Source organism: Cotesia typhae, unplaced genomic scaffold, assembly GCF_013202065.1.
Source record: "Cotesia typhae breed Kobodo isofemale line unplaced genomic scaffold, CoteBio_Ctyphae scaffold_45, whole genome shotgun sequence".
Taxonomy (NCBI): Eukaryota; Metazoa; Arthropoda; class Insecta; order Hymenoptera; family Braconidae; genus Cotesia; species Cotesia typhae.
In genome coordinates, this window is record NW_027423777.1 from 1,700,233 (window position 1) to 1,722,201 (window position 21,969).

At 36.8% G+C, this 21,969-nt stretch overlaps 1 protein-coding gene across 1 annotated transcript in view; it reads left to right on the top strand.

The window, feature by feature from the left end:
- The window catches only part of LOC141536900 (protein pangolin, isoforms A/H/I/S), a 56,897-nt gene extending 35,185 nt beyond the window's left edge, over positions 1-21,712 (top strand). The window contains exon 4 of the mRNA XM_074257689.1: positions 19,319-21,712. Within this exon, the coding sequence (XP_074113790.1) occupies positions 19,319-19,396 (78 nt within the window). The 3' untranslated portion in view covers positions 19,397-21,712. The remainder of the gene's footprint in view (positions 1-19,318) is intronic.
- The last annotated feature ends 257 nt before the right edge of the window (positions 21,713-21,969 follow it).

Consider the following 21,969-nt stretch of genomic DNA (forward strand, 5'->3'; position numbering starts at 1 on the left):
AGGATGTGCCTGAAATGAGAAGAATAGAAAGAAAGGAACCAGAAGACATTTAAGGGCTTCGATTCTAGGAACTCCCGGACATTTAATTCGGTAGAGTCGAAAACGGACCACGGGGCGTCTTAGTCGTTTTACAGCCAGCTCTCATGGCCGTAGCAAGACCACAGGGGGGCTTCAGAGTTTCAGACAACTATGCTCGCTTGGGAAAAATCTAAATTATAGTAGTGGAGTATGTAGTACTTAGTACGTAGCTCTTTTGCATCGTGGATCTAAATGATACCCTTATGACCTTGCCCCTTACGAATTACGCGCTTAAACTCCTTGGTTCTCGAGATAAATCTGAAATGAAATAGAGAAGAGATTATCATCTGAGAATAACATTTACAAAAGTAATCTTGATACTGCTGATCATGACGATGACGATCAAGATGATGATGATGTAAACGGAAAATAGTGACAGCATATTGTTGTGTGGTAGTTTGTTTGACGGACAATCTTTTTGAGATATAAGATGACAGTTATTTTTGAACCGGTATTGTAAAATATAATAAACGTGCCACTGACTAACGTTGCTCGTTAGCAAAGACATAAATCGTTTCTTGTGTACCCGCGACAAGGTCTCTTGCCAAACGGTCGTGACCGACTAGACTGTATAACTTTGGTCTCTGGATAGTTAGTGTGTTGTTGTGTGTTAGTGGTATAGCAAGCAGCCTGCTGAATAGAAATAAAACAACAGCCAGTAAACCAGAAGGGAATAAAAAAATAATACAAGTTACTGGTACGAGGGAGAGGAAGAACCTTTCCGCGAATTCAAAACGGGGAGAAGAACAGAGCAAGTGAGGTCACCATCGTCGCCAGAGCCGTTGTTTCCCCACTATTATTTTACATTACCACCGTCACCCGATACTTTTCCGATCCTATATTCGATTCAACCGATTATTCGATTACGCGATAAATAATTACTTGTTTTTATTTTATTCCTTTCCTCTCATTTCATTTCTTTCTTCATTATAAAGTTCTTTTGTCGCGGTTGACGCAGAAGAGACCTCAATAGAGAAAAAACGTCGCACCTTCTTCACCGGCACTTCAATGTAGTCTTATCAATAGAATTAAAAAATATCCAGGTGACATGCCTGTAATCTTCAATCAACCAAGGCGATGACATGCAATTACAGAACATATGCCGGGTTACAAGTGGGTACAAGGGCGTGCAATGGATCCGGGGATATGAATAACCTCGTGAGCGCTTATAACAAGGGTAACCATCATTATCATTATTATTATTATTATTATTATTATTATTATTATTATTATTATTATTATTACTACTGTAATAACATTCATGATTATAATTACAATCGTCATGATGATGATTATCTATCAAGCATTTCTATTTCTCGAGGCCAAGTCCCATTGAAAGAAAACCAGGTAACTCTCAAGTAACGTTGATTGGATTGGAATAGCTCTTGCTTCTTTCTCTAATAAATTCAAGTAGTCTGTACTGGATTTCTTCATTTTTTTTTATCTGATAGCCCACCCGTCATTAATGTTCAATCGACATTCGAGAATCAAATCCTCTGAGGAACAAAATATTAAATATGTGTTCGTATTTGATTTGGAAAATGGTAACGCCACCAGCAGACTTGATCATCAGAGAATTCACCCCACGAGCAGCACCCGTAATTGCTTCCTTTGAGTAGCTGCGAGGTGTAATTTAGTCTCAACCAACAACCTTAACTAATTAACACACCGAGTTGCAGCAAGTACCGAGTAAGTGAGTGAACGAGTGACTGACGGACGAGACGATGTTGCGTCTGCTTGTTGATCCAAGTTATACCGACATGTCGTATACTCTGGGTACTGATATCGTATCCGATTCTCAACAATTTTATACCCATGGTGTATTTAACACGTCTTGTATTAGCGCCTTCATTTACTAAATTTTCACCACAACAGCTAATAGCGTATAAATGGAATTATTCTAACCGAAGGATTAGATTGTTTTATAAGCTTAATCTCCGGACGATGCTGGAACCTACGCAAAACTATTTCTTTGTCTTAACGCGGTATGCAGATGGCCGAGAAAGATCTTTGGACCGCACGCGGTGACGATGACCTCTCACGGCACAACCGTCAGATAAAACTCTTTAGAGATATCTCAGCATAAATATAAACACATCCACTCGTATCCAACTTATACTTATACTTGGAAACAAAGATTACAATTGTAATGCTACTCTATCAATAATCGATTAAATTGAAGAGATATTGCAACAACAATTTATATATCTACAAACAACGACATTTTAGTCTTGTTTCGCCGGCAATAAATCTTGGCGTTTAAGTCATCGTCTAAGGACGATGACTCTCGATTACTATGGGATTTAATTAAGTATGTATCGAACGAGATTGTAGCTAACTATAAGACGAACATCGAGAAAAATGGGTTATTTATGACGAGACTTTATTTTTATTTTGGTCTAAAGTTTCTTGATCCCAAGAACAAGCTTGTCCTTAGTTTAATTAAACCCAGCTTAGTTAGTTACGTATTCTCTTCCAAGTCAATTTCCTTTGGATCTTGAATTAGTCTCAGTTTGGTCGTGGTCTAGGCTATTTTGCGTACAAGAGGTCCTTTGGTCTAGTTCCCAAGACAAATCCACCTGTCCTAGGATCTAGTTGGTGAGAACAACTGGTTATTGGTGATCCTCGTATTTAACACCTGATTAAACCGGGAGTGTTGGCGTGACCAAACCGATTGCTATATGATCAGCTCTCTCTTTCTCTCATACCTTCTCGGTCTCAGTCTTTCACTGGCCATGAATTGTTAGTGTGTGAGTGAGGCCCAAGACAGAGGAGGCTCTTTCGCAAAAGGAAGAAAGTGATAGTCAGAATGGAGAGCTAGGTGAACGACAGAGAAAGGGGAAGAAGAAGCTGTAGTAGAATTGTGGAACTGGCTTACTACCTATAGCTAGTGTAGGCCTCGAGCGACAGCGTAATCACCTGGATGAACTACCACACGCCACCGTGGCATTGGCGTAGCCCCTTCTTATTAGTTGTTATAACTTCGATGACTAAGCCTGACTGCTGTATTAATTGCTCGATACATATACAAACGTACCTTTTGTTTATTTATCCATTTAATGCACCCATTAACCATTACACATTAACCCTGCTTTGGTTTTTTAAAACTCCCGACGGTAAAAAATCCGCATTAATGATCGTATAAAGGCGTAGGTGAGACCTGAGACCTTTTTATAAAAACGTGGAAACGTTTTTTGCATTTAGTTATACATCAACGGGAAGTTTTTTTTTTTTTGTCAAGAGCCAGCAAGTAAAGACTAGTCACCTGCTCGCGTCTACGTCCTTTGAAAATTAAAATCTGGCTAGGTCGAACCGGCGAGTCGTGAGCGCGACCCTTGAACCGAGGAAAAATGTGCACATTGACGATGTCGATAACTACGGCGCCGTCCGTCAATCCCAACAGTATACAGTCTCCTTTTACTCTTATAATATTTTCTCTTCGCTGTGAGAAGTTACCTTAATTCTCTTGCAGAGCTGTTTTCACCAGCATAATGTTGTTTCTACTCATACCAGCTAAATTACACACCTCATGCCTTATCAAGGTGCATTTACAGACCTTGAAACTTTGGAAATTGACGAAATCAGCAACAATGATGATTGAAATCGTTAGAACTAAATTTACAATAAAATCGTAAAGTATCCTACGGGAATAAAACATAGCAGAAAGGACGCGTATTGCGACACTCCTCCGAACATAAATCTTACAAGCGTAAAATAACGAGCGGTCGGTTTTATACTTTTTCAAACATAATAAGCCGTTAAAAAATACCAGTGTTTTGTGGGACATTAAATTGACATTTATTCAGATTCTTATTAATGTTTCGGTCAAGTTTTTAACTTTCTTGCAAAGATTTACCGTTGTTTATATTATAATAAAACTAAATTTTGTATCCAGCCATGAATCCGAAACTATTTTCACAAAAATTGGAGACTAAACTTTTGCACTGCTATCCAGAAAATTTTTTGATGCTATCAACGATTTTTTTCCTCTACGCCTTATGTTCCTAGGCCAGTCATCTATAAGAACAATGCAACCAAGCAGCAACAGGACAATAATCCTCTCCGTCAGGTGAACTTTTAGCTTAATCTAGGGTCCAATCTTTCTCATGTGAAACTTTTATAGATTTAGAATCTAACTAAAATGATGGCAGTCGGACCAAAAATTTTCCATACCAAAAATTCAGATCAACATAATGAGTGCTAAAAGTGATAAAATGATAATGATAATAATAAATGAATTCTCAGAACCTTGACTTAAGACAGAATCTTCTTCTGTAGAGGCAAAGCTCAACTCGCACGATTTGTGATTTTTTTTTCGTGGCTCCGAAGCGAAAACCACGGACGAGGTCAGTCGTGGATTCACTCACGATTCAGATATACTCTGGGTTTATACTCTAACACCGTGTATAAATGAATCAGATACCTTTATCATTATTATTATTAATATTGTTGTTGTAACAATATAATGATTATTATACGAGTGAAATCTTGGTTTTATTTCTGATGTGTAAGAACGCTCAGCAGGAGTTGCCACGGACCAACACCCTTTCCTTCACTATTAATCATCAAAATCCACTTTGCTTTTTCTTAAGTCAGACTCTTCTTATTTCGTTTTCGACATGTGTATTTATTTTACTTTTTTGCATCCTATCAAATCACTAACGACTCACTGGTCAAGAGCGAGGATAAATGAAGAAAGCTAGACTTGTCATGGCCTTGAATGCCCACGAACTTACTGGAACTCTGCCAATGGCGACAGATGTTACGACCTGTTAATCTAATATAAATTACACTTTACCCAGGTACTGATTAAATTTACACTACACTACTGATAATTGTCATCATTAATAATGATTTTATTCTCATCCTTTCCGTTTTTTTTTTTTTCACTTAAACTTCGAAAAGTTGATCTTCCATTCATTCAAAAATGTTGCACCAAATCTTTTATAATTCTAAAATTTTTAACATTTTCTTAATGTATTTTAGATTAACAGATATTCTTCAATAAATTCTTTTCGTTATTTATACCACAAGTAGATTTTTCCTTCAATTTTCCAATAAAATATTTAAACAATATAACTGCAGCAAAAAACGGCAAAATTCGGATAATCAAAGTCCCCTAGTACAGCCGCCAATGTGTTCCCCAGCCCCTTGTTCACCGCATTAACAGGCATGACTTGAAAAATGTGGTTCCTAACACCGAACGTCCGCTGATCGTATACACAGGCGTCATCTCTATCTCTTTTTATCTCACTTGCCTTGCAAACTCATCATCTCTGGGTTATACGATTGTATTTATTAACGCGTCTCGCTGCCTCATTTCGTTTATTCGCCTGCTAGCTAGTTTTAACATTGTTAGATGTCCAGCAACTAACACACACACACACACACACACACACACACACACACACACACACACACACACAGGTGACCCGTGCCAATAACATTCTAAGAAATTAGTTGTAGTCTTTTTAAATTTATCGTTGTCTCATATAATTAGCGTACAGATTTTTTAAATTTCGTCTAAGCTGCCCGCTATATTATATTAACCTCCAACATTCGAGATCCAATAAAACCGTGTAGTGTCGACATGTTTGATCGATTCTGCTCATGTTTATATTGATTATCTAACACTTCCGAAGTAAGTATCTACATCTGTATACTTGCCACTTTCCCAGTTTTTTTAATAAAGGACCAAGAATTGTAAAAATTTCAAATCTTAGATTGAATATTTGATGTTTAACCATGATCATAGAATAAGAGTGATTATGAAAAATTAGCCCACGGATCATATTTACTGTTTGTATATCACATCACGCGATGATACATTCTGAAATAGTACAAATTGTTTTAGTATATGGTGAACGGTATCATAGATACTGACCGTATGCAAATACATAGATTAGTTATATATAAATGGGAGGAGAAACCAACATACAAGCATAATAAATGCTTTAAATTATAAACACATGCAAGCTCACATTTGCACACGCAACGTGTTACGTGCCCGCGCGCTTCTATTCGTTTTAAAGACTTTGTAATTTCAGTATTTTCAAGGTCGCTCTCAGTGTGTATATATGTATGTGTAGCAGACATTCAAAAAGCATAAGTAAGGTATTAAACCACTTTGCTTTGCTTTTAACGGCGTGTAATTATATAAATTTACGACAATGACAACCGAGCAGGTTTTCCCCTAGCTTTCTGTCTATCGCTCATTTACAATGTTTATTAACTTATAATTATTTTAGGCTAACGAGCGGGGTTTTCTTTTAATTTATTATGTCGTCGCAGTATGCTTAATTGGAACTACAATTTACTTCTATTTTGGCAAATAACTAAACTTCTTTTATTTTCACTTATTTTTTCTGTTCTTTGATGGATACTGCCTTCTATTTGATATTTTGTTAATGTAATCCTCTAGAATTATTCAAGTCAAAACTTCGGGCTTTTATGCTTAAAAATAGTAAACAATACCCTAAATTTCTGATCATTAAATATTTTTTAAAATATGGACCGCATGAAAAGAAGAAATTGAATAATTAACAGGAAGTTTCTTTACGGGCAGTATTCTTCACTAAAATTTTCAACTTGACCTATGTAAATAAGCTACTGAAAAACGTTAGTTACCAAGTTGTTTGAAAATGTAAAAAATGATGAACACTTATATATTTTACCTGCTCCAATTGCCGTGTCTGCATTACCCTCGAGAGTGGCTGAGTCAGAATTTACATGAAGAGAATCGTGGTACCATGGACTCGGTCAAAGTTGTCCATATATATACATATAGAATCGTTTTCTTTACCTTTATATCATCCCTGCCTCAAGTCACATCCATAATGCATGGAGTCGCATGTGTGTTGTGACTAGAGTCGCCACAGTTACTCTATCTAGGGGTTAAAACGTCTTGGTTGTTTTATCTTAGAGGGAAAAGGGACCGGAGACTGAAGACTGGAGACCGAAGACGATACTCACTGATCGGGCTTAAATAAAATATACACATACTTATTTCCTACAGATCCTCTAAATAAACGACTCGTCACTTTGCTTTTTAAATCTCTCTATCTTTCCATTTGTGCTGGCAAACTAAACCTTTAGATTTAGATTTAGATTCACTTCTCTGTCCTCAATATATGTACCTTATATTTATTCTACCTCAAAACCTTTTGCATGCTTGATAGCTAAATAAAATTTTTTTTCTTGTTTTCATAAAATTTATAAATTGTGGAACAAAATATCGATTTTTTTGAAGCTTTTAAGAATTTTACACATCATCATACGACATATGTTAATACTATGCTTTGAATTGATAGTTATAGCAGACATTTCATCGTCGTACTATATAATTCTAAACGATCGAATATTAATGTTTCACCAAGTGAAAATCTACATAAAGCGGACAATAAATTACATACTGCAGTCGATAGATCAATTCACAAACACACACACACACACACACACACACACACACACACACACACACACACACACACACACACACCTGCATGAAGTTATCAACTCGTATTTACAATAATTTGAATATTTAACAAAAAACTGAAGTGAAGCTAGCATATGAGATTTACCGAAAAGAAACTTAAAAAAAAAAAAAAAAAAAAAAAAAAATAAAGCGAATTCATCAAAAAAGGATCTTGTGTGTACACTGCACGGTAATCCATAAATACATATATATTGTAAATTTATGGGGCGGATAGTTTGAAGGGACGTTGAATCGAGTGGGTGGAGAAAGGGTGGCTCGAGGGTAAGCGTGCGTTTGGGTGCAACCCAACTCGAGAAAGACGGAAAATTACATATTGCCCATAGTGATATTCTCTGGTCTTTTTTAAAATTTTGTTCACCCTATTTCTGGAGCATCGAGAGAATACTCTGTGTGCAGTGTCCTCGCAAACGGAATACTCGATGAACATTAAATATTCATACGCATCAACCCGTTCAATTAAATTCTCTCATAGCCCACCTGTGTCTTATCTGTCAATTTTTTTCATAAATTGCAGGTGAATTGATCGTTGTCAGAGCAATATTCAGCAACAATAAAAACCAAGACAGAAGTAAATTTTTCTTGCACAGCAACTCAGCAAGTCTTGAGGCAAAAAGAGGGTTTATTTTTAGTTCGTTGTGTTGGGTTGTAAATCACTGTGCGAGACCTCACGCACAATAGTATTTAAAAGCTTACTGATGGCTATATATAAAAATATTTCTGAGGAAATGTATGTAATAATGGCATAAGCAATTGATGGAACACTTTGTGGAGTGTAAGTGAAAAAGCGGCTGCATGAATTTACTGTAAAAAACAAGTATACTAGCGGGAATTTACGCTCGTATACCTAAAGGAGATCGTATATTGTTGAGCAAAAGTGTAAGCACAAAATATGGATGAATAGTGTTTAGTGTAATGTGCTAGCCGAGAAAAAAAAATTAAATGGAATAGAAGCCAGTTGTGCTGCCGTAGGCAACTTGGGAATCACTATAGTGATAGGCGAGCATAGAATATTAACGAGAATCGCGCGAGCCAGCGGGCCAGTAAAGAAGATGCCTACAACGTGGCAAGTTGATGGGGAACTAAGAACAGAGATTCTTACTAATCGTTTCCTGTATATGTTTTATAGTACCATCATCAAGTATTATATTATGTTCCCTTGTTATGTCTATAATTATTTCCGCATCCGAGTTAAATTGTCTGTGTGATATGGTTTATGAATAAGCTGATAAATGCTGGAGCTATTTAGCGTAATTTATTAATTATTCTACCGGCCACCGAGGAGAGCTCTTAACATTTATAGAAATATTTCTAATAGGCTTCTAATCCTGCTAATTGACCGATTGCCCGAAAAAAGCAACCCTAATTGTAGGACTAACCATCGGAATAATTTAATGCTCGTCCTATTCCGGGGATTATTTACCCTGGTGTCTGTCTTTTTATCTTGCTATTGTTGGCACGCTGTTAAGGTTATTTTAGGCTGCTAAAATATACCTGAGTTAGGCTGAGGTCTTAGACTTATAATAGACCGTAAGGTATAAAGAAACGAATTAGAGGAGATTCATATATTCAATAGAAAATGGTGTCGGGCAACATCGATTGAAATTTATATAAATTTTCTAAAAATTTCGCTATATGTCTAAATCTTAAATTGAGATGTCTAGTTCGAAAAATTAGTCATGATATTAAGATAATTTGTTAGTGAATCCTAGTATAAATGAATAAAATCAAGTGATCAGTGTCCCTTGACTTAGAACGTTAAGATAAAAGAAAATAGCAACTGTCGGTAAGGGTGTGGAGTAGCAGAGCGGATAGAATAATGACTGGCGCGTCATCCGGATGACGCAAGGTGCATATCTAATGACAACCTGCCCCCCGTTTTAATCCTACACATGGAAACATGATGAGAACATGACTGAGTAAACCGGAGGTGGTTGGATATGCACATAAATAAAAGAATAAATACATATATCCATATCCATATTCACATCTACAAATAGGATTGACGTATAAATACAAGTGTGAGTAAGATGAATGCAATGCGCATGTCCATATACCCTGTCTGTTACTGGTATAAGAAAAGAATACGACGAAGGGTGACGGAGGTGGATTAATAAAAAGGAAGGCTTGACCGTGTACAAGAGGTGGAGAATTTTATATTAACGTCGTGGACGAATGCGCGATGGCCGCGTGGCCAGAAAACCTTACTATATATATACGTCGTCGACGTAGTATATAGTTTTTTTTATAACTTTTTTGCCGGTTGCCGGAAAAACGGAATTCCTTGCAGCTCAACCCTCGCGTTTGCATTAATAATGGGACTGGCTTGTACGCTCACGATGAAAAGAAAGGAATAGAGAAAAATATATATATATATATGCACATGATGGAAAATTTAATTCTTCAGTCTTCTTCCTATTCCAGTTAAAAACTAAATGAAAGAAACCGTTTTGTTATTTTTTTTTGTTAAATAAAAATTTTCTTTGCGAGTTAAATGTCGGAAATGAAATTTTTTTAGTTCTAAATTTATTCATCGAATGCTATGTGCATACTTAAATTAGTGGTTGTGTAGTGTTTAAGTGTCCTCATATTCACATTTAGCAAGAGTTTTGTTCAAGAGCTGTTTTGAGTGTAAGAGCTGGCCTAGTTTTCTGCAAAAGCGGTCAATTAATGTTGGATGACGAATCCACCGGGATATATCACTAGTACACTCCTGAAATTCAACATTTTTAGACAAATAAGCGGCAAATGCGTAGTACTATACTAATTAAGATAGGAATGAGAGTAAGAGGCTCTCTTGTAGTTTTCACTCACACCTAAAGCACACCAGTTAGATTTTTATACAGCTAGTTCGTTTTGTAAGAGAAAAAGCGACTTTTAAATATTTTTCAGAAAGGTACTTTTTAGTAAAGATCTAAAACGCTAAATTACTCAAGTATGTTATAGGCTAAGTTTTAACGTAGACATTAAATTCCCGGAGAAAAACAAAAGTAACAATTTTGGTGTTTAATCAAATATCCATTTCTAACTTCATTTTTTTCTTTCTTTCTAAAAGTTTTTTTCTTACCCGCTCAAGTGATTTAGTGCTTCCCCGTTTTATTGAATGACGTAACACAATTCCGATTCGATAACCAATTGATTTAGCCCGAAAAAACGTGTATTTAATAAATTTCATTGCTATTTCTTCTAGGGCTGATAATTTAAAAACCAGTTGACAATAAATTCCTTTTAAAAAAATCGCAGAAGTATAGTATAAAAAATAAAAAAAAAAAAAAAAAAAAAAAAATGAATTTTGCAATAAAATCCAGTTGTAAGGGATCAGCAAAAGCTGTTGAATCCGCTCTTGGAGTTTAAAAAAAAGTAAAGGGACGTTTTTTCACTCCCCTCTGAGACTTTGCTTGACGGCTGAGCTGGTTTTTATTAATCTAGGTCTGCTAAAAGATTTACTCTGCAAATATCTGATATTCATCCTTTATAAAACACTATTCAAAATCAATCCGCACCGCAATTTAGTGGCATTTACCAAAAGATTTATATTAAAAGTTAACAAAAAATCCTTGATTATTGTACTGAATCTGAAAAACAAAACAAATAAGATTTTCAAGTTAAAATTTAAAACCTGTTGCGTTTATTTCAATGGTACTAATTTTTTTATGAATTTTTTAATTATGATAAGTTTGATTGGTCTCATATGTTATGTTTAACTTGGTATATTTTGATCTTGGTAACCCTCGGCGGATCTTGTTTCACGCTGACTTGAAAAAATAAACGCTCTGAGTTAATTCCGTACCAGATTTTACCGCACAAATATGCCTGTATATCTGGTGTGCAACGTTTTTACAACGGAAATACGTCAAAAGGATATTTCTAGAATTATCAATCGAAGTATTTTGATTCTGAGTATAAATATTTATTGAGAAATTACTGCATATTTCACTTGAAAATGATGACATTAACCGTACGCAATATTATGGACTCTAATTTACACAAAAGAAGAAATTTAAGTCTTCCTTTCTTGTCAATCTCCTTGAAATTAGTTCAAAATTTATAATAACCTTCTTTGAGAACATCTTTCTTGATAAACAGACACTAAGCTCAATGATTTCGTTATGATTTGATCGAATTCCAACAACTTCACGGGTAAATAACCATGAAAATAAAAAGATGAATTTATAAATAAATTTGAATAAACGTATAGTAGGGAACAAAAAACGAAAATCGATGATTCCTGGAATTTTGGGCATTGTTAGTGACCGAAAAGTTTGCAACAATAGGAAGCGCCTCGCACACTTGTCGAACCTAGGGAGTAGAGCTGGGAATCCATCTTTTCAGAAAATATAAAGAGTAGGTACTGAAAAGGAAATAAAAATAAGAAAGACGCCCATTTTTTTCCATTCGAGATCCCTTAACCGTGAGAGATCTATATTGCGGGTAAATATTTGGACATCAGTGACCACGAAAGTGGAATCGACACAAATACAAGAGTTGGGGTCATTGGAGTGTGGTTATAGTACCGTGAGTAGAAAACGGCAAAGGGGAAAATATATCTGGGAATCCTAAGTATAGCCAGATAAACGAAAGAAGCCACCAAGAACACGGAGACATTGTCCGTAAGCTTACTGAACCGCGATAACGGAGTTACCGATTTTGGAAATAAATCTTAACTATTACATAGATGGATATTGTGCTAGGCTATATACACTCAAACTCGGACAATTTGTATGGAAGCAATACTGCGTCGTAATTTAACTCTTCACAGATCCTCTAGACTCGTCGGAGGTATTATACAGATGTCATGAATTCCGATAAATTCTCAACTTGAATTTGTAAAACTGGACTAGGCAAACAGATACGACTTTACTGCCGTCCAATTGGCAAGTTGTCAGACCAGCATGAGTATGAAGGCTGGATACTGTAGGATCCAGTTAATCGTGCGTGTATAAGCGCTTGTATGCTGGCGACTCGGAAGGAACTGATCGATTCAACACCACTGCATAATCATTTATGGGACAGTCGAGCATTACGGTTGTTTTCCTCGACATTTTCAGCTGGTTAAACTTTAAACCCAGGGTAAAGGCTTGTTACCAAAGTATTGTCTATCGGGAGGATTTAAATTTCAGAGAATGAAACTTCTGATCATCTTCTGAAATGATTGATTTGACATTGTCTTCCTGTGGCGCAACGCTCGGTTTCGGCGTTAAAACCCAGGTAATACATGATCTGCCGATAGGAAAGGAATACGTTTACTACCTGAATGCAAATTATGATTCTTTTTTAAGGAACGAAAGAAGCATTAAATGTCAGGAAGAATCTGGATATTTTTTTTTATCCTAAAACAAAAAAATACTACGGCAACAGGAACGTGTGTGACTGCGTGTTTGCTTTAACGTCTGAACGACTTCAGAAGACGCTGGTCTTCGTAATTTCTATTGAACATTCTTCTTTATATCCTGATATTTACACAGGGCACACAACTTGTGTTTTCGCGTGCGTGTCAACGTTGCGGTTAGGAAGAAGAGCTAACGTGTGGGTTAGCTTCACTATTATCCACTTGCTCCTCTTTTAAATTTTCTTTCACGTTAACATTAACGGCGTCAATCGTATTAGCGCATATATATATATATATATATATATATATATATATATATATATATATATATATATATATATATATATATGAAGGGTATGGTAGAATAACATAGAGAAAGAAGGAAAAAAAGAGAAAATAACGGAGAATTGGAAAGACAAGAACCCGTACGTGAAAGGTGGAATTTATTTTTACGAAGCTATGTATGTGTAGACAAGTGTGGTGAGGAGGGAGTACCACCCAAACTATCGTCGGCACCCTTGTCTTTGATGTTCGAACGACACAGGTATCGGCGCATAAATATTTAGAGTCACGGCACCCAGCGATAATGTAGGTATCTTGTTCTAGAAGACTACACCAGCCACAGTGAGATGAGAGACGACTGAAATCATTTTCAGTATGTAGGTTACGCTACACTTTTGTATCATTTTTGAAATAGGATTTCCTTTCTTTTCGATCACAATAATAATAATAATAATAATAATAATAATAATAATAATAATAATAACAGCCGAGGAAAGACATTTGGTGTTTTGTTTATCGGGCCGCGAAAGATGGAATAGAAATAAAAATGGAATTTATAAAGAATTGTAAGGTATAAATAAAAAAAAAAGGTTGAGAGTACTTGATAGCCAAGTTTCAACTGTTAGGACCCTTGTCATGGTAAGTTTGGTCCAGGGCAGAGAGAAACTTATGAAGTAAATTAGAGAACAGAGTTGTGCTGCTGGTGAACGTGACAACCTAGAATTGCAAATGGTTGTTGTGATCGAAGGAAAGGAGTTTGACGAGAAGCCCGAAATTCTGATGTGGAAGGGTGGTGGAAATGACTTTATATTTGGATTCAACGGAAAAGGGGTCGAGCTTGCGATGAAGGAGGGTGGTAAACGCTAGCCACACTCGGGAAATTCAAGAGAAAGAGAGAAGAGCCAGAGGATAGAGAATGAAGGATGGAATTAAGGGGGCGGGTAATTACAAAATATAAAGGGTGGGTCGGCCTCGCTATGGCTCCATGCAGCCAGCCACTCAGCCAGACTGATGAATATTTCACGGGACTACATTAGCTAGTGAGAGAAAGCTTGTATATGACTCTTTTATTCCCTGGGCACATTCTGCGTCATATATTTATTTTGGTGTAAAATAAAAATTTAGACGTATTTTTCGCATGGATTTTTCATGTTAAATATTAACTATTGATTTGGAACAAAGAAAATAATAAAAATGATCAGAGTTTGTATATTGGGAGGATATAAATGGAGGCTTTTGAGAAATGGATAAGATTTAAAATGTATTGGCGTATTATTCGCAGAAAGCTGCGGACAAGGATCGAATTTGAATAGATCGTACAAGTAGATGGAGAAATCGGCGACAGGAAGAAGTAAAAGGTAGAAGGAGTAAAGAATGGTTGTTTGCAAAATAAAAGTCCAAGCGAGAGGGTAGATAAAAAATGGCCGGTGCTAAATTCCAATGGGCTTGAGTTCCAGTCACACCGACCACTCGGAAAGGGTCTCTTGGACAAGAAGTAGTCGAGTAGTACAACACGAGGACAGTCTCACAGCAGTAGCAGCACTCTGCTTCTTGTATCAGTAGCAGTAGCAGCATTTCCTTCACTGGGGGACTGCCACTGGTTGGATGTGAAGAGGCCTCAGAGACCACGAGAATCTACGAAACTCATGGAGCACTCGTGTGGCTGCCTGCTGTTGTGTTCGTGAAGTTCCACCGATACTCTCAACACTCTCTACCGGTCTCTGTCGTATGCACACGTATGCACATAACAAACAAAAGTTATCTCCCCTTAGAGTTGGTTGGTTATAGCAAAACCCCCTTGACTACTCGATCACTCTCTTCTCGTTCCAGGGTTTAAAACTACCCGGACGCATATCGACGACGGAGCTGGACCACTTCATGTCTAGCGACCCTTTTCGTCGATGCACATTCGAATTTATTGGCGCGTGCTCGAATATTCATAAAAAAAAAGAACGTTGTACAAAACATAAATGTATAGAAAAGCACGACAAATTAAATAGGGTTTTTTTTTTTTTTTAGAGCTCCAAAGAAGGGTATATACAATCATTGACAACTGAGTCAGAGTCAGAGTTTGAGTGAGAGTGAGTTGGACTTATTGAGAGGGAGAAAAATATGAGATGGAAAATTTCTATGATGAAATGGAGTAGTGGTTATGATTGAAAAGTCGATTGTTAAACTGGACAAAGTGTTCACTGACTTTGCAGTTTATTCTCTCGCTAGGTTTTTTTATTACACCGTGTATGTATATACTGGTGGTACTCGTTTGTTGGTTTGTACCAGTGATTTCACCACCGTTCTTCTGCACTAGTGCACTGTATTTAAAGCCCTTCAAAAATCTCATACTCGTGTAACTTTATTTGCATTCATGTTTACATATTTTGTATTTACTTATTAATTGTTTTAACAAATAACGTTGCAATCTCTCGACTGCATGAAAATTGCTGCTCTGTAAACTAAATAAATAAATTTTGATCGAGTAGGCTATAAAGAGTTTCCTCGTACACTTATTCTTAATACAGTTCAACTGTAAGTCACGTTTATCTTATATGTACCTAGTTCACGTGAAAATCTGCGAAATAATTATCATTCCTGTTGCGTTTATACCGTCCACAATTTGCGAGTCCGTAAGAACAACACACACGTCTCACGTCTCTGATAACTTAAAAATTCCACTGTTTCTTATTTGCCATGCGAAACGTGTACGTGCTCTCTCACCCACACGGTCGTGAGTTAGCTTATAACTTTCAGCTTGTCTGTTCTGATGTATTCAGACAAGACAAATGTATAGATGCCCATCTGAAAATTTAACAACAGAAATAAAAGAAAAAGTCTGGTTTTGAGTTCTCTGAAGACGAGTAACTAATAGGACATTAATATCAAACACGCGACGGATCTGATGACACAACGATATAATTGGGGTTAAAGTGCTTACAAATAAGACAGGCTTGCCACTTTATTGGAGTCTGGTGCGTATGAGCAACAATGGCGTCGTCATCATTACTATCACCCTTTTACTTTGGGTGTGTGAGCAAGACAGACATCATATTATAAGCGTGGTGGAATTGTACTCATGGGTTGGCTGGTTAAGCCCCTGGAGGCACTGTGTAGCGTTAATATAGAGAACGGCGAACGCTGCCGAGCTCTTTGCCACTCCACCGAGCAGAAATTGATAGGATAAATTCCGGGTCTGAATTGGCTCCGTCGAGCTGGAAAGGCCCCCTTTCCTCCTTCTTTCTCTCTTTCAGTCTAACTCAGTTCGTCTCTCTTCGCTTTTCAACCACCTCCTCATCTACTCCGACCTCCTATACCACCACCTTCTTCTAGTTCTTCTTTTCCTCCCCTTAAACTTCCGAGCTTTCCTCTTGTTGTCGTCCATCTTTGCCACCTCGCAGCTTTTCTCTTACGGTTCTATTCGCTTCAGCGTCCACCCTACACTTTTCTCCTCCTCAATGCTATTATATTCTTTACATTTTCATATATATATATACTGGCAAATACGTATAATATGATGACGACTGTGTGGTCTTGAGACGAGAGTATCATTAGCGTATACACCCTGACAACCGTTTTCGTCGAAAATCCTAAAACTTCTCGTTTCACTGCGATAAAATACGTTTTAGCTTCGCTAAATTAAAACAATAATACTTCTCACAAAAATTAAGAGAGTCGGAAAAAAATCCAAATTTTTAGGTGTTTTTCTACAGTAGCGACTACAGTTTTATATTTATAGTCAATTAAAAAAAAATTGTTTTTTGAAAACAAAAAAAAATTTTTTCAACAATTTTCGAATTCACCAAGTCACTAATACAGAATTAAGAAAACAATAAATAATAAAACTTTTTTTTATTTTAATGAAAATTATAACCTCTTCAAAACAAAACTCTTGCTCCTTTAATTTTTTAAAAAATTCAATCAAGTAAGAAAAAAAAAACGGTTGGTTGGATCAAATTGAAACTTTGTAGGGGTTTTGTAGGTATATTAAACAAAAAAGTTAAATCGAAAAAATTTTTTTCAAGCCCGTAGACTAAAAAAATTTCGAAAATTTTTTTCTCGGTGGTTTTTTTGAGATTACTCAAAAAAACATTTTGAAATTCAGATCCCAAAACTAAACACTTAAAGCTACAATCTGATTTTTTTTCATTTGCTGTACGACTATTTTTCTTCAGGTTACAGCCTGTTGAAAAACCTCCAAAAATTCGGATTTTTTTCCTGCTCTCTCAATTTTTGTGAGAAGTATACTCATATTTTATACAATTGACAAAACACGAGTAGCATTAAATAAATTTTTTCATTAAAGCCAATCCTTGTCAAATTAATTCATGATAAAGTTCACAGAGTAATGAATTCTAGAATCGATATGTCGTAATTATAGTGGTCTGTTATATAGAGTCAAACTACACTCGAGAATTCAAGAGGGTTGTCTCAGATTTTGCGTAAAAATAAAGACTCAGATATGTATAAATAGAACGATGGAATGGATCACAACCATAGAATAGTTAGAGGGTTTGATCAGAATAAGAAGGACATATACATATATGCGAAAAGAGAATGAGCGAAGCCGAAGCCGGATTACAACTGGGGGGACCGATGTAGAATGCACAATGGGAACAACTGTCGTATCCATTATGCGTACTTAATTAGGCCTTAGCGTGTCGCGGTATATATTGCTAAGAGGGCGTATGTTCTGGCTCTGGTGCAATGATGGACAAGATACTTACCGGGATGACTAGAGAGACATCAGTTGTGTTACCTATGCGTTTATCCGAGCATGGTACATCAACGTGCAAGGACAACTAAAGAGTCCGGGGGGTAGACGAGATTATAATCTGTCCCATTATTGTCCCATCGACGTCCCACAGGGGATTTTACATTCAACAATGCAGTTACACTTTTTGTGCATTTAACGTGGTGCTCATCTCCCATCCCTCTGATGAAAGAGAATAAACAGAACGGATCACTCGTGCTCCTTCCGAATCTGTAACTAACCCCCTCAGGGTTAGGCTATGGGACAGTCGGACAACATTATCGGGATAAATTTGTCTCTAGCTGAGTATTAAGTTCAAGCTACTATTGGGGTTCATCATTTGCCAAACCGTAAAAAAAGGGTCCGAGTATAATCCTACCTGCATATGATGTTCTGTCATTGTTTGCTGAGTCCAATGACATACGGGGAACACGTGGATACGGAGAATTTTTAAGTCCCCCGCTACAACTATATACTTCTCATGGGCTTTAGAACTTTATTATTTTCATTGAATGCGTCTTTTAGCTGGAAACTCATGTAGCTCTTCTAAAGTTGTGAAGTCGTGTGTGAAAATCTTATGAATTATAGATGGCAGCATTGAAAGAATCTTCACACCAGAGTGATAACAGTTATTAACGCATATGTTGATAGTAATGACAGGTTGTGTAATAGATGTATTGGTGTGGGTACGCATCTAACTAGTATTTCAAGTTCTGTTACACGTTTATCTGTCATGGATTATTGCTAAGGTATACACAGTGTGCTCGATGATGTGTTCAATGGTTTATAGAGTTGTGATAGCTAGATAAAGGAGGAGAGGACAGAGCAGATGAGGAGTCTCTGACGAAATTCAGGATACAACGCATCAGTTGGACATGTCCAATTGGTCAAATAGAATGACGCTTCACCTCTCATTGGTTCATCGGTACTGGATACCAGCTTAGCTTAATTCGGAACATGCTGAAGTCAACATAGGAACTACAAACAGGATTGCAACAGATAGTATTGCAAATAGGCAAATATCAACCCTGCTAACATACTACACACCCCATAGACCTATACACAAGGATTTCTCTTCAGCTCTCTGTTCTGAGTTTCTCAGTGTATACAAATCCCTTTCACTTGGTTCTATTACAAACAACGTCACCATTACCTAAACCTTACACTCACATTTACATCAAGAATAATACAAATATAGTAGCATCCACATACGCCAAAATCAAACACACAGAATAGGAACAATCATCCCAACGATTCAATCAAAATAATCTTTCACTTGGATACAATTAAACTTTTTTCCGTTTTTAATCTGTGTACTTTTCATTAGCATAATACTCAATTCTATTTATTCTGCGTACTATTTATAACGAATGTATTTTATTTGTGATTTCAGGTAAGTTTTTCAAAGTTCAATCAACGGTGTCTCGAAAGCAATGTCAATATATTTTCCAGAACAGTAAGTAAAGTATAAATAGAGATTTAAGTCAAAAGTTATCGGGCGTGTTCATGAAAAATATTAGTTAGCATCTGAAGAGGGGATTGCTCTCTATAAATCTAGTTATACTACTAAACATAAGCTCGACGATGATGCGCTAATGAGCAGTGTCTGTTGCTCTAAAATGTACCGGTGCAATTTTAGTAAACCCATGCAAGGCCATGCCTCATCAACTTTGATCATCAACGTCCTTTGCCTCTCATCAACTCGTTTATTATCGTTATCCGCAACGTCATCGAGTATGTAGTTGCTAGGTATTTGTCGGTGAGAAATGTAACCTTTCAACTTGTTGTAAATGACTAAGCATATCTTACTTACATCGACTCTAAATTACCCGAAGCAATACCGTGTTGTAGTCTCTGCACAAATTTTCTACGAAGAATGATGAAAAAACGAGTATCGCGCATAGTGAAGAGTGAAAGAGTGATGGATGTTGATGAACCAGAAATCAAGTTAACAAATCAAGTCATATTTGCTTTGAAACTCTATCAAAGCAGGCAAAGTATATACCTATAGAAAGCTTGATAGAGCCTAAGGCTGTAAAGGCGGTGGCTGACTACCGCCCATCGGACTAAGAGGACCATAATCCAGTTTCTCTCTGTGTTCATCTTGTTTCACCTGTCGCTGCGAAGGGGTACAGTAGACTATCCTTAATAGTGCGGTAGGAATGCTTCTTGTCCTTATCCTTTCTCTTCGTCCTTACTCTCCTCGTACACATAACTATCCTTTCTACTCGGTAGCATTCTCCGACGCAGATGCTGCTGATGCTCAAGCTGAAAAACTCGTGGGTGGTCGGTGTTCGCGGCACGCCGATCGTAATTACAGGTTCCTTATTTACCGCCTGTTACACACTTCGTTAGCACATCGCTTATAAAGTAGTTGTGTGTATCACTCAGTATGTATATAAATATATAGACCGAGACAGAGAGAGAGAAAGAGAAAGGATGGAGTTTATTGAGTTAAGCTGAGTTAAGGATAGATGGAGGATACTTGTTGCCTTTACGCTCATCTCACGTGTATAAAAGTATAAAACGTCTCGTATACGTCTTGTCAAACTTATTGCCGGATTTGGTCGGGCCGTTTGCTCTCTTTTCTCATACTATGCTCTGCAGACCGTACATCGTACATCGCTGAATGAGCTACACTGATGAGTGTACCCAGCTACCCAGCTCTTACTATCGTGATCCAGGTACAGGTATTTATGAATGAATCGGATCGCGTGCGTGCCAAACAAAACCCTCCGATTATTCTACTCTTTCACTGTATTCGACATTACTCGTTCTCTCAATTACTTTATTGACTTGTATTTAATTCTGGTGTGCAATTGGGCTTCTGTTTCATAATTTATGGTTCCTTTTTTTGTTATACAACTTTGAGTAAATTATTCCAAGAAAAACTGTAGGGAACGGCAAATTGGAGGAATTATTTTTCAACTGTATGATAATTGTAATTAAAATAGTTGGTGAAATAAAAAACCGAGGTAAAAAAAAGTACGTCTGAGGTCGTTGGTGGTTAGCCGCGCAATGCTGCTGTGAAACGAGCAAAAGAGCATCAAGTGTAATGTATGATGTATAGGCTTATATATGAGAAATAAGAAGGAGTAGGTGAATAATAAAAAATGAGAGAAAGACGACGATGATGATGGTGATGAGGGTTGGTTCTGTAAGAACCAAGAGAGTGCACGTTGACGTCTCTTGTTAGAGTTAGTACCTACATAATTGGAACGGTCGCGTGCTCCTGTCTACGGACAATAGAATCGTCGTAGTGCAAATTATTAAAGTGTTTCGCAACGTCCTTTACTTGTGCGACTGCTACTACTGGTATTGCTACTGCTGCTGCTACAACCAAACAACCATCTAGAATGTCATCTCTTTCTCCCATTTCTTTTACTGGTACCCGTAGAACAAAAATAAGCTCAGATGTATAACGAGCAAAAATAAAAAAGTAAAGAAAGTATATAGCGTAAAAAAATAAAGAAAAATAAGCATAATAAAGAAAAAAAAGTGAATGTTCTTACTGCAGTAGCTTAAGAGTGAACGCATAATATTCAGAGATACAACTAAAGTCTTTTTTATTTATTTTGATTTTTTAGTCGAATGTATTCCAAGATGAGAAAACACAAGAGAATGAACGCTGAAGGAGTTCTTCATTCGTGACCGCTGGGTTTTTAAGGAATCAATAGACCTCTGACGTATATTCACAGATCTCTCAGTATATTTAGTTTCTTTCATTGAAAGTTTGAAAAAAAAAAAAAAAAAAAAAAAAAAAAAAAAAAAAAAAAACGAAAATAAAGATCTAGACAGATAAGACAAACGCAGTAGCGTCTACTGCACGGTCAAGCGTATTTACCGATGGTCTTTCAGCGACAGAAAAATTGCGAGTCTAAAGGAGAGGAGAAATAGATAGAGTTTTTACATCCTTGAATCTAAACTAGGAAAAACTGAAAAAACCTTTAACACAAAATATCCTAAGCTTAAATTCACCAAACGCCGCCCCCCCCCCCCGCTCAGGTTGCAGTATTTCCCTCAGCAGGAAGGCCTACTACTGAA